The sequence below is a fragment of the Sander lucioperca genome, chromosome 3 (genome assembly GCF_008315115.2).
Source record: "Sander lucioperca isolate FBNREF2018 chromosome 3, SLUC_FBN_1.2, whole genome shotgun sequence".
Lineage (NCBI taxonomy): Eukaryota > Metazoa > Chordata > Actinopteri > Perciformes > Percidae > Sander > Sander lucioperca.
In genome coordinates, this window is record NC_050175.1 from 20316395 (window position 1) to 20332067 (window position 15673).

A 15673-nucleotide genomic window follows, 5' to 3' on the forward strand; every position below is an offset into this window, starting at 1 on the left:
ATTTTCTGCAGGGGAGAAACATGTGAGTGTGTTGGGCTGGTGGTGGTGATGTATGTTTTCTGTAGGAGTGGGACCACCATGTCTGAAGGCTGACTTCCTGTCATGGTTGCTGGGCCAGCTGACAGAGAGTCCTTGGCTCACATCCTTGAATCCAGACCAAAGAGCCTGCTGCTCCTCTTGCTCCGAACAGTAAGATCCTCCGCCTCTCTACTAATTTCAGGATGCACGCTGCACTAAACATGCTTCTTGTCTTCTCTCCACTAAGCTGTTTCAGATTTTTGGAATAAATAACTACATGGGTTTAAAATAAGCTTTTCTTTAAAGACATTCCCATTCTACCTATAATGTGTACACAATTACAACCAAAACAGCTCTGCTTTAGAAAAGGGTTAGAACCTACATCTCAGGCTTTCTTATGTTTCCTATAATACTTTGTTTACTGTGCTGTTGCATTTAGTATAACTAGTGCAGTGCCTGTTCAAAACATGCCTGTTTGGAATGCGCCGATTGCTTGGCCTGTATTGGTGCTTGTAGCTTTCTCCAGAACCACTGTACTCCGAAATAACTTACAGAAGGCCTCCAAAGCACTTAATATGCAACTGTAGGCCTATACTACTGACTTACTGTATACTTGTACCTTAGAGAAAAACATACATTTACATGACAGAGAACATTGCATTCAGATTCCACTCACAAAATACCACAATTACAATATGATGAGTTAAACTATCCAACATTATATTACAGTTGAAAATCTCCACCTTGAAGTACAGTGTGCTGATAATGCCTCTCTTTTTACTTTAACTAAACATTTGAAAGCAGAACTTGCACTGTGCGGTCACAGGTAGCTTTATATGGCATAAGTAAAGCGCCTCGTGATTTGTGTTTAATTTGTTTTTTATAAAACTCAACCTGTAACATATGTTTCAGGTTTAATCAAAAAATAATCTTTTGGGGCTCATGCAGAGATTCAACACTTTTTTCCGTGTAGCAGTCACACATCGTGGTAGTTTTAGGCGATGTGGCCCGGGCGGTAGAAGCAAGGTAACCCGGCTGAGCAGCGCGCAGAATGGCTGGAGAAATGTGCGCAACAAAACAGCGTGCTGGAGATCAGTTTTTGGCAAGACACCTGTAGCCGGTGAACCGATACATCAATGAAATCGAAATAAATGAGCCTTAGGGATTCAGCAACTCCTCGCCCCCGCTGCTGTACTGCACATGTGGGGGGACACTCGCACAGAGATTTCCCGATTTATAGATAGATATCTGTGCAGAGGAGTTTTGTTGTTGCAGGAAGCTTTGGTAAGGAGGCACACAGCCTCTTTTCATCTCTAGTGTGTGAACTAATTAGTAGTTTGGGTGCAGTTTTAGAACCAACAGCAGTACCTGAGAGTTTTGGTTCACCTGCCAAATGTCACTGAAAGATACACAAAAAGACGCATCTCTTTCAATATGGATGTCTTGCTCCTAGAGAGGCGGAGGAGCCTTCTAGATGTCTGTGCCCAGGGGCCCATTGTCTCATAATCTGTCCATGATACAATTACAGTGTCTTTTGGACAAGAATAATAACAGCACATTGGTAATTTTGGAGTTCAGGATGCAAACAACTTTTGGGTAAGTGCTGTTGCTGAGCCCAGTTCTGATATTTTTCAGTGTTTAAAAAAAGATGGGGTCAAATGAGTGGGGTGAGAGAAGTCTTAAAGAATCTTGTGTTCCTTTTTTCCAGGGGTCAGTAGCTCTTGATTTTTGCAGTTTGCACCACTTTGTCCAGTCTTGTGCTGAGGCGTTGCACACATACACAATTAATCCGAAGTGAGGATTCTTTCAATACCAGTATATTAAAATTGCATGATACCTTCCTGTGATATGGAAAACTTTTTCAGCTGTCCTAAAAAGAAAAAAAGGTCTTTGCTTAAAAGAGGGAAAAAAAAGAGGAAATTAACAGTTGCATCCAATGATTAGTAGTTTTCCACCTGTTGAATTTTCTGACCATTGATGGTTAACTTATGGAGGTCCATAACTACTTTTGTTGTTTTGGAAACATTCAGCTCCAAGTTGTTGGCTGCACACCAGTCCACCAGGGATGAAACCTAATTTCTGTAAACTGCCTCATTGTTAGAAATCAAACCTATAAATGTGGTGTCATCATTCACTCTTAAACAATTTAACAGACTGAGAGTGGGGAATACATTTCCCCACCACATTGTCTTCATTTTTGGCTTTTGCCTGTTACATTGGTGCAGAGCTGGTTAAATTCACTTTCAAAATCAACTTTTTTGTCATGAACGCATAAACGTACATGAGAACAGAGCTGTCATTGTGTGCTGCTGTAACCAAGTACAGTGGCACAGAGCTCAAATTAGGGCTGCGGTGCTGCGCGGGTCTTTGCCGATTGCAGACACACATATAAATAGTGGGGTGCTACAAAGGCACAGGGGCAGCTGGGCCTCCAGTAATGTAGTTTATGCTGCAGTGGCGAGGTCTATTAAAAGAACTTTGTGTTTATCAAATTTCTTCAAAATCTCAGCGTACATCAGAATAAGCATTACAAATTGTGTTTTTCTGTCACTGACAGTGCTGGAAAGTAATGAATGTACTGCACTTATGTAGAGTTTTGAGGTACTTGTATTTGAGTATGTTCATTTTATGCTAATGAATACTTCTGCTTCACTACATGTATTTAATAACTATAGTTACCAGTTACTTTGATGATTTTTAAAGATGATTCAATCAAAACATATGATCAACTTACTGTATAAAATAATGGATCATTACTATATCTTTCCCAACTCTTAGTATGAATTCACTAGTATAGCATTGTATAGCATGAACTGTAATCTTTTTATTGTGATAGTAAAAACTAGATACTGCCAGAAGCAAATGTGGTGTTTGTTATTATTATTAATCAATTTGTTTTGAATTATTTATTTCAATGAACAGTTTATATATCCTACAGTATATGGGTATGGTCATTTTAAGATGCTGTGAAAAGTAAATATCATAAGACATTGTTGTTATTGTTTTATGTAGATATTTATACACAGTATAGGCTACAGTAGTACATATACAGTACATCTCTCAGTGCACCTACTGTACAGCATCACTAAAGCTGACTGTCCTCCTAAGCCATCCTAGATACTATTTATCACTGTTAAGTGTTGTTTGCTTAGTCCTGCACATCCCCTTAAAGTACACATAGGCCTACACCGCAGAGACTTTATTTCTAAAATAATACTCACTCTCCAGTTCACCCAGAACTTTTTTCAACATTTCCTCATCCCACTCAGCATAATACATGCCTCCTGTTTGCTTTTAGGTTGTACAATAATGGACTCCTACCATCCCTGTGCATTACACAAGATGCTCACTGGGTATATCTATGGGGATGCGTTTACTGCACGGTCTGTGTGAGTTGCATGCATTGTACCACCACCAGCACAGGTTCTCATTAACTCATCGCATTCAGATCAGCTTAGGCTACTATCCACTAGATGACGCTCTCGGTTTTTAAAGACAAATTGCATTTATGCAGAGCGCAACTAATTAAACTGACATCGACTTTGAGGGGAGCACATATGTGTAGCCTACAATTCTCCCAGGGCATTAAATAGCCTAGTTCATAAATTAGTTTTTTCAAGAAATTAATATCCATTTATGTAACTTGTTATTTTAATCTTCCAATATTTCTGATTTCAGTAGGGTGTGTTTGGCTTAGTATTTCTCCAAAAGATATATCTAATGGGTCCACCCCATTTTTTACATTGCAAAATAGTTATCATACGTACTCCACATACGTAGGCTACTCTGATTGTATGAGCTGAGTCATTTTTTATTTGAGATAGTTATTTCTTTATTTTATGTTGGGCCATCTTCTTCCAAACACAAGCAAACATAGCATAGCCTAGGCTACTTTCATTACTTTCTCCGTTGGCCTAAAGTTTATTATTTAATTTATTCAGTTAAAAAAAAAAAAAATGAGCTCAATTTAGAAGATAATTAACGGAGTGAGTGTGAGGTCTCAGCTACAACCTGTGATTTCGAAACCTCTTAAGATCCCGCTGAGCCGAGCCGAGCATCGAGGTCCAAACTGAGCCTGGCTGGGTGCTGCCAAGGCTTCATGCTTTAAGGGGGATTCGTGATGGGAAATCTGTTCCTGGACCAGCCGGCTGGTTTTTGAGTCGGTGGGCGGGTTTGTGCGCTTGTTTCAGGAGGCGGGGCGGCCCGGAGGGTCGGACGTCCTTCTGAAACTGTCCTGCTCTCTCACTCAGAAAACAACACAGAACTAGCTAGCTAAATAAGTTTGGAAGAAGTGTCGTGGGCACTTTGCTCAAAAACCGTTTATTTTTTTAAACAAACGTTTATAACCTGCGATAACTGAGCGAGAGAGAAAACCGACGCTGGTGAGTAACTAACGTTGGCTAACAATGTTCATTGTAACGTTACATGTCTGCTGGGAGAGTGTTACCGTTAAACTCAACAAGAGGCACAAACTGAACATTTAACTTAAAGGACAATTAACTTGACTTAATTAAGCGACTCGTGGAAAAAAGAAATACGTTTTACAGTAAATCTCAGGTTGGTGGTGTGATTCATGCCACCTGTTGCACTGAGCAGCGATGTAAAATGTCCAGAAACTGCGTCAACTTAAACGGCTACTGTTTCTTCACTTCAGTCAACTAACGTTAGCTGTTTACACGGACTTAACTCTAAACCTCTGTTTGTGTTTGTCATTTACACATTAGTGCATTTTAATTGTGTTCGCACTCCTGGACGCTCACGTTGCATTTACCTGACGCTCCAGATTAGCGAACCCCCATTCATGTTACGTAACTTTATATTTTCCCACAGTGTAAATCCTTGCAGTCTTGAGTGACTTAGTTAACCTTTTACATTTACTTCATTTCAAGGTCGGGCCTCAGCTGCTGCTCTAACTGTTGTGTTTTCTTCATAGTCATGTGATTCACTGCAGCTACAGACCCACAATGTCTGGACTCTCTGTGACACAGAAAATTAATCAGTTCACATGAGGAGATACAATCTGCTTTGTTAAATCTGTGCAGAGTGTCCCCTCTCAGATCAAAGCCAGGGCATTGACATCCAACCTGTGCCCCGTGCTGACCTCTGTGCTCTGCAGCACAGGGGTCAGTGAAGGCACCACTATGAGGGACAGCTCAGTTAGGGTTTCCACCTTTTGCAGTGACAAATACAATGGGAGGAAGACAGTTGCACACTTGTTGGAGCATACATGTGACACTTAGGATGAAAGAGTCCATTGTGTGTCTTTTTTAGCTTTAATCTGGCTTCGACAGCACTCTTCCTCCTGGACAGGACACTTTACATTGGCCTTCATCTTCCCTCCTGTACACACTAAATTAGTTAGCTTTCCACTCTTCAAACTAATTGAAGGATCAACAAATCGACCTACTCGTTGACTTGTCAAAATCAAGCTGAGGTGAATTATTCTCATGTGGTGCTCTGTTTTGTGGCAGAGGCTGGCCACTTCACCTTAAACGAAGACAGCCTCTGCTAACATTATATTAAATAAGATTAATACACTAATGAAATGAAATGTTTCCCTTTAGGGAAAAACAGTATAGGTGCTATTTCATGCAGCAAATGCCATATGTGTCAGGAACGGAGTGGCTTACCACCTTAGCTAACCAATATCCTGAGGGAAACCCTGAAATCTTCTATCAGGATGCATGTGACTTTATATTGCAATATTGAAATATCCTAACATATACATTTATGGGAAAATCAATGTAGACTGATGTCTGTGTTGACTAATCCAGCAAATTGAATACCTGATGAATTTTTATCATATGGATTCAAAGAAATAATAAAACTTCTAATAATAATTTGTTTTGCAACTTCCCCACAATGACATAATACAACCAGTATGGCAAAGTCTGTGTCAGTTAACAAATGTAAACCTTTTACGGTACATATTGTTATGTCTCCAAACCCTACTACATGGTGCTATTTTTTTCAGTTGTCCGTAGGTCTGCCTTTACCCATTTCATGCTAATGTGATATATCCTGCTTGTCGCTTTGTTGCCAGTCTTATCAGTGTCCTTCTTCCAGGCCCATCTCGGTCTGTCTTTGTATTGTAACATCAGGTAGAATGGGACACTATCAGCAAGGCTAACAGGAACCTGTTAAAAGCTAATTGTCCAGCGAAACATGTTGGCTGCTGATGGCTTTGTCTTTACTGACTTCCCAGGCATAAATGTGTCTGAAGAACATTCAGCAGCTTACCTAAATATTTGTACACAGTGTGATATTTATTGCCAACTGTGTTTCATTATCATGCTGCAAATCTGTCAACCCTAGACAACCCCGCAATTATTATAAATGTGACAAAAGTGAGCTGAATAAGATTTTGTTGCTTTCTTGTCATGACATATCCCATGAGCGTGGGCTACAAATTACAATGTCATTTACAACATCAATTACACACACACACACACACACACACACACTGCACATTCACTGTAAAATGAACACCCTCCAAAGCTTTGTAGAGATGACAAAGCTCTCACATTTCTCTCAGGTCTGACTAAAGGCCGTTTTATGCTTCTGCGTCGAATAGACGCCGTACCCCCACAGACCCCTCTGCGTCTATGCCGTAGCCTGACGTGCACCTCTCGAAAAATGTAACTACACGTCTCAGCGATGCACGTCGCTCGGCTGTGGCTTGGTAGCGTTGCATTTCCCCTGACTCATTTCCTGGTTCTCCTTCTCCATAAACAACATGAAATCAAGGAGAGGGTTAACTTTTCCTGTTAAAGATGTCTCACCTTGGTCAGAAAGAACAGGGGAGAGACTTTGTTTGTCTCACTATGACTCTAGAGTCGGTACTCGCTCCGAAGCTAATCACCGTCACTTTCTCACTTCTCCCTCGCTCTTTTTACACACTCCCCACACACACACGCCGGCTCGACGCACACAAGCGCACAAGTATAAACATCAGGCCACTTACGTAGGCTACGGCGAAAGCTCTGCGTGGAGCCTCCGCAGAACCGTAAAACGGCCTTAACCCTTGTGTTGTCTTCCCTTCAACCTTGAAAAAAACACGCCTGACGCCTTTTTTCACAGATTGTTTTTGCTTTTTCCAACGTTTTAAATTTTTTAATTTTTCTTCTACACATTTTCAGCGCTTATTTCTATGTCCCATATTTTCTGATATAAAACAAATTGTCAATGTGACCCGAAGTCAACACAAGGGTTAACTCATGTTAGTGTGTTATCTTTCTATCTTTCACTTAACCTGTTCAACCTATATTCTTTGTCATGCACACACTGTCCTTCTGTTATACCATACCTGTTAGTCACACACTTGTAAGGCTTTTCTAAACAGTACCTGGTCATTTTTGCAAAGAATGTGGCTGATGTTGACTCATATTTTCAGAGATATTATGGGTTCTGAGACATTAGAACATAGGGAGCTTATTGTCTCATTCTTCGTTTGGTCAGAGCACATTAGCTAAGAAGTTTGACAGAAAAGATCTTTGTGGAGAGGAAACGGAACATTAAGACTCGTGCAAAACAAGAAAAGCAAATGAAAGCAGATGACATAATTAAATGCAGTGACTCAGCGAGGCTTTAATGTTTCATTAGTGGCTGAGTGGGGAACTGGGAAACATTTGTGGATATTACTGAATTATGTAGTGCCTTATCTCTGTCTAATGAACTGTCTGAATCTTTGCTTGCAGAGGTGGGCCACCTGATCCAGGGAGAGGAATTTATTTTCCTTCTGCATTCCTGATGGAGTCATACAGAGTGACTGGCATTCCTAACAGCGGACCACAGCGGGGCCACACTCAGCCGTCCCGCCCCTCCAGGCCCCACAGTAATGGAGCTGGTACATACGGCCTCAGCATCCGTGTCCAGGGTATAGATGGACACCCCTACGTAGTTCTCAACAACCAGGACAGGGGTCCTCAATCCTTTATCGACCCTAACAGTAATGGGTACATCGACACAGAGGGCTCTTTCATTGAGAACTACCAGGAGTATGATTTCAAGGGAGGAAAGGAGGCTGGATCCAACAGCCCCTTCATGGAGTACAGGTCTCAGAAGATGACACATTACACTGGTCCTGAAAATGGCATAGCAGATTCACAAGGAAAGAAACCATCCTCCCTTCTGAACTTTCAGAAGCACCCTGAGTTACTGCAGCCGTATGATCCAGAGAACAACTCCTTGAACCTTGACAGTTTCCACAGCCTGCCTCTGGCTGAGACTGGGAACCAACACCAGAGTTCCTCCTCCAAATCTGCTGCACCTGCACCATCCAACACCAAGTCATCAAGCCTGGACCGGAATAAAGCTCCTGCGCAGCAAGAGAAAAGGCAACTTCCATTACAGAGCCGGAGTGAGACAGCCCTTCCAAAGCCAAAGTCACAACCCCAGTCTTTGCCTCCAGCCCAGCTCGCTCAGCCTCAGAACAGGCCACAATCACAAGTGGCTCAGCCGCAGTCCAACCATCGTCTCGCCAACCTGAATCCGCCTCTGTTAGGCTCTAAAACTCAGCAGCAACCAGTGCCTTCAGACCAGCCTCAGCCCTCCACCTTGTTGAGTCCCACAAATGATCAGAGCAAGACATCGTGCAGATCCCCAACTTCTATGAGCAGCGCCAACTCCAGCCTTGAGCGCAGCCGCCGTGAGCCTGATGTCCTTCCTCTTCGCAGGACTGACTCCAGTGGTCCAGTTCTTCAGTCCTCATCCCGTTCCCGCCACTCCTCCTCATCTTCCACCTCTAAGGCTCTGGTGGACGAACAGATGGATGCCCTGTACGCAGACACCATCAACCGCCACGAGAACCGCCGCTACATCCCTTTCCTCCCAGGTTCAGGCAGAGACATTGACACAGGTTCCATTCCTGGTGTTGATGAGCTCATTGAGAAGTTTGATGGCAAAGATGGCAGTCACCAACGCAGGGGCAGGGCAGGGCGCAGGAACAGAATCAATCCCGAGGACAGGAAGCGCTCCCGCAGTGTGGATAGCGCCTTCGGCCTGCCAGATGGCTCTAGCTACATGGACGGGTTTAGCAGCCAGAGAGGCACATCAATGGAGCAGGTTCTGCGTCCCTCACAGCTACGGCTGCAGAAAACAGCCAGCAGTCAGGACTCCTGGCTCACGGCTGTAGATGGTAAGGCTACAACTTGTGTCAAGAGTGCGCCCGGCTCCCCACAGAGCACCATCTCTAAAGGTGTCGGCGCCATACAGGGTTACAAAAAGCCACAGACTCGCACCTCTGCACTACCATTCAAGAGTAAGGAGAGCAAGGACAGTGCCTCCTCAGCTGGAAATGTTTCGACAACATCACTGTCAACATCGCTATCCAAGCCTTCTTCCACCGCAGACAAAAAGCCCAGTACAGAGGCAGATGTTCAGGTAAAAAGAGATCTTTGCTGTAGTATTACGATTGGCTCTTACATTTGGAATCTGAAATTACTTTTTTTTTTTACTTGTGTCTTATTTTACCTCAAATATACTGTAAGTATATTCTCCAGCAGATGACCATCTGTTCAGTCTTATCGAAATAAGAATCTGTGAAAAAAGAACAAATTTTTTTGGTTTCTTAAGATCTTTCTTATTTCATTATGATCTCCCTCTCGTTTTCAGGCGACACCTGATCTTCTGAAAGGTCAACGGGAGCTTTCACAACAAACACACGAAGAGACTGCAAAACTAATTTTGTTCAGTTACCTCAAGGATGGGTGAGTTATCTTGACTTTTCTGTTCTTATCAATGTACTTTCTTGCTGTATTTGCTCATTGATTAAAAAAAAAATAAAAATAATAAAATAAACCAGATATTGTTAAAAATGTTCTAGCCTTAATCCTTGGTTGTCAGTTAAATCATGAATTGAGCATATTGTTCACTCTAAAGCCCAAATCCAACTTATTGCAACATAAGGCAATGCATCATAAAAGAATAGACTGTTTCGTGTTTTTTTTTTTTTTATCAGAGTTGGACTGTTTGTGATAAAAGTTAAGGAATGTGTTCTTACCCTCCCATCCAGGCTGCGAGAGATCCAGCTGTCTGGAGGTTTTCTTTTTTGCAGAATTCCCACTTTCTCTATCTGCTTTCTCATTAGTGCAGTGTGAAAACGTTCTGTTTGCTTCTGTAATCAGACACGTACTGCCTGTCAAGGAAAGGCATGTTGGGTTAAAAGGTTAAATGCAGTTCAGATTTTAAAGGATATGATGGTTTATGCATTATTTGCAGTCATTTACTTACAGTATGGTAGAAGAGACTGTCAGGAATTGTTTCTGGAGAATGTTGAAAGTGAAAGACAAATGCCAGTTACACTGTACTCTGCAGTTGTTGTATTAGTTGTGTGATTTTACAGTTAGAAACGATTTGCAAGTTTCTACAAATCTTGCATGTGCTACAGACTTGTGATAATGTGGAAAGAGAGCAGGAAACTGCTTGGGTGTGTCGGGCCACAGGTCAGGAGTCACAGGACAAAGGAAAGGAAACACAGATGGAAGGGCTGGGGCTAAAACTGAGCTACATTCCCAAGGCCTCTGAAGACAAACATTCACCAAAAGGGGTTATAAAGGTTTAATGAAAATCATCTGTAGGAGGAGAGGTTTGGGGGGGGGGCGTCAGCTATGTAATTTATTGAAATAATATATCACTGTTGTCATGTGAAAGTGGTGTAACTCCAGTTTTGTGGATTCTGATGTTTTCACTTTAACTGAAGGAGTAATAGTGGGTTGAGAAAATCCTCCCGTCTTTGGGCTTTTAAACGTCTGGCGATAAACTCAGAAATGCTCAGTCAAGACAAAGCTGCTTTTCTTAGCTCTGGAGAAATTGATGTTTAGGAAGGATTTTACTGACCAAATCAAAAACTGTAAATGGTTGCCACTTTTTTTTAATTATTTATTTTTATTAAATATAGGACATACAGTACATAACCCCAGCATGCTTGCTGCAACATTTTTAGCTTTGGATTAGGGTTATATGTATACTACCCATATGTTTGATTCTTCCACTCATGTGGCTCATAGTTTATTGGAGCGGTCTATTGAAGCTGTTTGTGCTATGAGGTGACACATCAAAGCAGTATGATCCTTTCTGACCTTGTCTAGGCTGGGAATGACTTACTCTTTTCCCAGAACAGTCTGAAATTAATTCTTGATCCCCCAAACACAGAAAGGTTTTTTTTTTTTTTTTACCTGTGTGTGTGTGTGTGTGTGTGTGTAGAAGCAGCGATAATGATGAAACGACGAAGAGAAAGGTCAACCTTGTCTTTGAGAAGATACAGACGTTGAAGTCTCGAGCCACAGCGAGCGCACAAGGCGACAACAAAGTGAGACATTGTTACATCTTAACTGTGCACAACTAACAGTTAAAGAACCCATAAAAGGTCTCCTCTGCAATTTTTACATATTGTTTTATATGGAAATCATAATGTTGGGGGTGTAAAAGTGCAGTTTTACTGTCATGATTTAGCTTTCTACCAGTAAATGGGTGAGAGATGTATGTTTAAGGGATCAGCTTCCCAAAGTATAGCCCAACTGGTTAACAAACAAACTTATTATTTGTATTATTTACTTATATTATATGTGCTAACATGAATTTCCATATAAATATTTCCTTTACGTCCTGTTTGATTCAAACCACTGAAGAAAATTGTGATCTCAAAGAGATTTTATGAGACCTTTTTAAAACTGTGTGCATATTATCTCTCTGAGGTTTTAGCACTCCTGACTGTTTACTTTGCGCTGTCAGCTATGGAATGTTTACCCTTTACTAAATAACTGAGTGCTGATGCCGGAGTCCAAATATTCAGTTTGTATTTTTATTCATAATGGATCAGTAAGAAATAAGCAACTCTAAAACCTCTGTCTCCTTCTGTCAGCCCCTGGACTTTGCTGCGCAGACCAAAGCTCTGAAGGAGCAAAATGATGAACTGGGGAAAGAAATGGCTGAACTGAAGAGACAACTTGAGGACCAAACCACGGTAATAACAGCCTGACACCAGCCTGTTTATGTTGGCGTGTCGGTTTATTGCTGAACTTGTTGTTGTTTGAGAATATCCTTTAATAAAGGGTTTGTTTGGGCAGTAGGTTTAAGGGATTACTGTTCAACTTGTTGAATTTAAAGAGATATTTTTGGACTACTGGTTTGAATTGGTAAGCTGAAAACCTGTAATTCTGTAGTGAATAGGTGTTTAAATAAAGAAAGTGGGAATTCAAAACAGTGTGGTTTGCTTTGAATTTACTTTTCAGGTATTTTTTTTTTTTTTACAACATGGGTATCTTATATGCTGTTTTTCCATATAATTGGGATCCTTGTTTGCAAATGACAATGTCTTTATGATTCAATCAAACGGATTGAAACAATGACATCAATTCAATCCAAAGCCCGAAAGCTTGGTGCAGGAGATGTAAAAGACTAGATGTGTGTATCTATACTGAAACTGAAATGTCAACATTAATATTTGTGTGTTTCACCAACAGAAGAATCAAGCTGACAAGAGGACAGTAGCAGGTTTGAAGGAGCTGCAGCAGGAGCTGGAGCGGAGTGTAGAGGAGTGCAAGCGTCTGAAGGAAAAACTAGCCAAAACAGAGGTCGAGCTCCAGACCACAGTGGAAGAGTAAGTCCACAGTGGCAATTCTGGACAATGACAGGTCAATAATGATAAGTGAAGATTAATCGAGTAGCGTAGCTTTGTTGTGTTTACTGTTTTCATTGTCAATGCCAGTACTGGTATCTCCATCTTGGTTGTCCTCTATTGGCGCTTTTCCATTACATGGTACCAGCTCGACTCGCCTCGACTCTATTCGCCTTTTTTGGTTTTCCATTACGAAAAAAAGTACCTGGTACCTGCTAACAGGGACTTTTTTTAGTACCTCCTCAGTCGAGGTTCCAAGCGAGCTGAGGCGAGCCGAAAAGGTGACGTGAAAGCGACAGACGGGGGTGTCCTGAACAAACCCGCTATTTTTAAACAGTTTAGCCAGCTGCTTTTTTTTGCTGCCTCCAGCTTAATTTGAAACAAAATGTGTCTTCTGGCAACACACACCTTCGACGTTCTGTGTGTGTGTCGCGTTAGGTCACAGTAGTTTACTGCGGCACCGCTTGTTTACAGTTCTGCGGAGGCTCCGGCAGAGCTTTCGCCGTAGCCTAACTACACACACACATGGCCGGCTCCACGCACACACCAGCGCACAAGTATAAACATCAGGCCACTTTTACATAGGCTACACAGGCTACGGCGAAAGCTCTGCGTGGAGCCTCCACAGAACTGTTAAACAAACTCAAGTGGCCTGATGTTTATACTTGTGCGCTGGTGTGTGCATCGATACGGCATAACGACCAGCCACGCTGAGGCGGTACTAAAATCTGCAATGGAAAACGGACGCACGGTGTGTCGAGGCGAGTAGAGTCGAGGCGAGTCGAGCAGGTACCATGTAATGGAAAAACGCCATATGTTCCAGTAAACACAACTGGCAGTGTTTATAGTGGGAAGCTGGTGAGGGATCATGATCTTGTTGCTGCACTATTAATCCCTGCTGAACCCTGCTGCTGTTAACACCTTCCCCAGGTCATATAATAATAAATAATGATAATAATTAGCTTGATGTGTTTTTTATCAGCTGTTGCTTTTGAAGTACTGTCACGCTGAAAACAGTGTAGGATGTCTGTTTATAAAACCACTCAGACTGTTGATAGTTACTGAAGTGGTTACCTCTGTCTTATTATACAGCCCTTTGTGTCTCCTCTGGTTTGTTCGGTTTATCTTTCACCCTCCACATTAATATGTGCTTGGTGACTGATTTACTATTCATTCTGACAGCACTAACTATCCAGCTCCATTTTTGCCCCTTTGAGTTAGCTGGTTCTGAATGTTTTAGATGGGAATAGTAGGAACATTGCCTATGTTTGAGCTAAAGGTTTTTTAAATTGTCTGTGATACTCTTTGGGGATTTTCCTTGCTACTCTACTGTCTACTATTTCTGCCTCCTTTTCTGCTGGGCCTTTATTCTCAATACATTTTTTGTTCTTTGAATACAGGATATTTCACTTATCAAAGTTTTAATTAAAGTTTTGTTTTTCAGTTGATTATCATCTGTAGTTTCACTTTGTGGCCTAGTTTTATGAATGGCCCACTACACAACCTCATTAGTCTATTTTTAGAACAGGAATAGATGTTCTGCTTCAGTCTACATTACTGCGTGGTGATTTGTTTGAGGTGCCTCACATCAATTATCACCCTCCCCCTCAGTGTTGTTGTGTCGAGGCAGTTTAGACATTATTGGTTTGCCATTGTTCAGGTATTCGTTTTAACCCTTGTGCTCTGTAGACCTCACATTAAGACCCAGCACAGGTGCTGCCATTTGTATGTGCTAATTAAAGTGCGGGTGTGTATGTGACTATACACAGTATGTAGAGTGCCTGTACTGTGTTGTGACATGTCACATGGTTTATCAGGCTGTTCCAGGTGAAGATGGAGAGGGAGCAACACCAGACAGAGATCAGAGACCTGCAGGACCAGTTGTCGGAGATGCACGACGAGCTCGACTTAGCCAAGAAGTCAGCTGCAGATGGAGAAAAAGACATCATCATGGCGGTAATGCAGTGTTCATTGTTTTTAAAAGAAGAAACTTTTTTTTTGCTCTAAGCTTTTAGAACATGTGGCTGATGGCAACTACCTCACCAAAACCACCATGAAAGATAAAAGCTTTTCTACTCTGCCTCCTGAATACTAAAACCATGTACATAAACCATATGGTAAAATGTTGCTTTGGCGTAAGTGAACATTTAAGGTGCTGTTTGTTTCACACTGTATTTAAAAGTTTTGACTTTCATGCAACCAGTGTAGAGACCAGCCTGTCTGGAAGGGGCTCAATGATTTGTTACATCCTATACTGCAAAATCGTTTGTCACACTGAAATAACACAGAATGCATTTTTTAGTTTGCCGAAAAACATTTCCGTTAAACCATAGCAACTCCATATGGTGACAGCTTTATCTTAAAGATTTCTCTCTGGAGACGCTACAGAATAAACTCTAAAATCTCAATGGGAATACAGCTGAATACAATATTGGAACTGTAGAATGACCACATTGCTGTTATTGATTATTTCCAAAAGGTCCATATCCTGTCTTGTCTTTAGCTCTAAATTTTTGACCTATAAACAGTTCAATAAATGGGGTTGCAGTGAGAAGTGTCAGTGTAGGCAAGAGCCAACTTAAGGCTCACAGTCAAAGTCGGCAGGTCAACTCCAGTCTGATTCTGCAAATTCTGAAGTGATAAAAAGTTAGCAAACTGTCTTTATTTTCCACAGGACATGATGCAACTGAAGATGGAGATGCAGGAAGTGTTCCTGGCCAAGGAGGAGCAGGAGGAGGTGCTGAGGAGGAGAGAGAGGGAGCTGACAGCTCTGAAAGGAGCCCTGAAGGAGGAAGTGTCCGCTCATGACCAGGAGGTGGACAAGATGAGGGAGCAGTATGAAAAAGAAATAAGCAGGCTGCAGACATCTTTGGTGGAGGCCAAGCAGGTAATCAGCCTCCCGTTTGTTTCCCCTCCCTCCCCTCCAGTTTGACTTCCTGTGTTCCCTCCTCTTCATTTCCTTTTGCTCTCGCCCTCCCCCACTCCAGAAACACACCCTGTCACAGAGGAGTGTGGAGATAAGCAGCACATCAGGGTAGC

At 41.9% G+C, this 15673-nt stretch overlaps 1 protein-coding gene across 3 annotated transcripts in view; it reads left to right on the forward strand.

Moving 5' to 3' along the window:
* The first annotated feature begins 4141 nt into the window (after positions 1 to 4141).
* Positions 4142 to 15673, forward strand: part of cgnl1 (cingulin-like 1) — a 32387-nt gene continuing 20855 nt past the window's right edge. For 2 of the 3 annotated variants that reach the window (XM_031314143.2, XM_031314144.2), the window contains exons 1-8: positions 4142 to 4400; positions 7716 to 9399; positions 9631 to 9725; positions 11221 to 11326; positions 11879 to 11980; positions 12480 to 12616; positions 14452 to 14590; positions 15309 to 15521. In XM_031314143.2, coding sequence (XP_031170003.1) covers positions 7768 to 9399; positions 9631 to 9725; positions 11221 to 11326; positions 11879 to 11980; positions 12480 to 12616; positions 14452 to 14590; positions 15309 to 15521 — 2424 coding nt within the window. In that variant the 5' untranslated portion in view covers positions 4142 to 4400; positions 7716 to 7767. Of the gene's footprint in view, positions 4414 to 7715; positions 9400 to 9630; positions 9726 to 11220; positions 11327 to 11878; positions 11981 to 12479; positions 12617 to 14451; positions 14591 to 15308; positions 15522 to 15673 lie in introns of all 3 variants that reach the window. The other variant, XM_035999462.1, reaches the window with a different exon arrangement.